At 61.7% G+C, this 1,499-nt stretch overlaps 1 protein-coding gene across 1 annotated transcript; it reads right to left on the bottom strand.

Moving 5' to 3' along the window:
- Positions 1 to 209: 209 nt before the first annotated feature.
- Positions 210 to 1,465, bottom strand: LOC104546227 (activated CDC42 kinase 1-like). Its single transcript, XM_010191564.1, has 4 exons — positions 1,057 to 1,465; positions 554 to 649; positions 352 to 464; positions 210 to 243 (listed from the first exon to the last, which is right to left on the bottom strand). The coding sequence occupies exons 1-2, from the start codon at positions 1,461 to 1,463 to the stop codon at positions 625 to 627; spliced, it is 432 nt and encodes a 143-aa protein (XP_010189866.1). The 5' UTR covers positions 1,464 to 1,465; the 3' UTR covers positions 210 to 243; positions 352 to 464; positions 554 to 624.
- Positions 1,466 to 1,499: the final 34 nt, after the last annotated feature.

Below are 1,499 nucleotides of genomic sequence, written 5' to 3'. Positions count from 1 at the left end.
ATTACATTTCTCTTTACAAAAAAACAACTCAACAAGGGGCCAGGGGACGGAGCCCATTGCCGAAGCCAGGGCGCAGGCAGGGCACTGGGCAGGCTCCCTTTTGGGGTGTCCCCATTTCCCAAGCAGGGGCTCAGTCCAGGGTCCAGCAGCAGGTTGTGTGGGTGCAGAGGTGCACTGAAGGGGTGTCCCATGGCCAGACGCCTGCTCCAGATCCGATGCTTGCCCCATCCTTGCTGTCACCGCCTGTAATGAGAGGAGAGGACATGAGCTCAGGAGTGGTGACAGTGTCAGCCAGCCAAGAGCAGCATGGCACGGAGACCCCCACCCAAAAATTACACCCATGCCCCTTACTTCTGGCGGGCAGTGCTGTAGGGATCGAGGAGGTTTTGGTTCCAGTCGAACATCTCCAGCACCCGCTGGCACTCGATGCGGGACTTCAGCCCCAGGCAGAAAAGCTGCTCCACCTGCAAGGGGACAGGGCACGGTGAGGGGGTGTGACAGGGTGCTACCACCTTTGTGAAAGCTGGGACAGGGGGACAGGGGTGTGCAGTACCTTCAGGTACTGGACGGCCCGTTGAATGCTCCAGCCGTGGTTCTGCAGGGCTGTCTGGCACTCCTCGGTGGTCACACCGTGCACCGTGTCCTGCACCTGGGGGGAGCTGGTGGTCAGCGCCCGCCACCTTCCCAGGGCAACGAGGCTGGAGCAGGGGGGGCGCTGTGGCTGCCACCAAATGAGCTGTGACCATCCCCATCCCTGGGATCTTCAGCCTCTCCTGGGCTCAGGTGGACTCCTGGACCCAGCCCAGAGAGCCCGGGGGACAGCAGTGACAGCCACCTTCCTCCCCACTCCCCTAGAGCTAATTTGGTTTAAAAGGGCCTGCAATCCCCATTTTGGAGCTGCAGTAACACTTATGCCCCAAAGCACATCTGGAGACCCCTTGCAGCCAGCCCCCCAGGGTTGAACTTGGGGAAACTGAGGCACAGGGCACAGATGGCTCTCGCCCAAGCTAGCCCATGGCCACCCTTTTGCCCGCGGATGCCTGGAATGCCACTCACCAGCCGGATCTTGTCGGTGAGCCATCCGGTCCATCGTAGACGATCTTCTGGAGGCTGCAGGAGGCCTTCACCAGGCACTTGGGCCCAAGGTTGCTGTTGTTGGAGGAGAAGTTGGCCTTGCAGTCTGGCGGCGGCAGCTGCTGCACCATGGGACGGACGGTGGCTGTCGTGACCGGGCGGGACGTGAGCGCCTCCTCAGGGCTTTTGGCCTCCTTAAAAAACTTCTCGTACTTGTCCAGGTAGGCAGGGCGCTCGGGCAGCAGGTAGTAGTGGGTGCTGCTGACCTTCTGCCCATCCTTCACGATGGGCAGGATGCAGGGGCCCTTGGAGCAGTCCTTGCCCTGCGCCTGGATCACCTTGGGGGTGGCATATTTGGGGTCCAGGGCGAAGCTCTGCGTGGTGGGCATGGGCTTCCCCGGGGAGGTGGAGAGGCAGGAGCAGAG

This window comes from Mesitornis unicolor, unplaced genomic scaffold (genome assembly GCF_000695765.1).
Source record: "Mesitornis unicolor isolate BGI_N332 unplaced genomic scaffold, ASM69576v1 scaffold36709, whole genome shotgun sequence".
NCBI lineage: Eukaryota > Metazoa > Chordata > Aves > Mesitornithiformes > Mesitornithidae > Mesitornis > Mesitornis unicolor.
This window is presented reverse-complemented; position numbering and strand designations above follow the sequence as displayed.

Coding starts and splice junctions, on each gene's coding strand:
- LOC104546227 (XM_010191564.1), bottom strand. CDS start 1,463: ATGCCCACCACGCAGAGCTTCGCCCTGGACCCCAAATATGCCACCCCC. Junction 650..1,056: donor TCACCGACAAGATCCGGCTG/GTGAGTGGCATT, acceptor AGCTCCCCCCAG/GTGCAGGACACGGTGCACGG.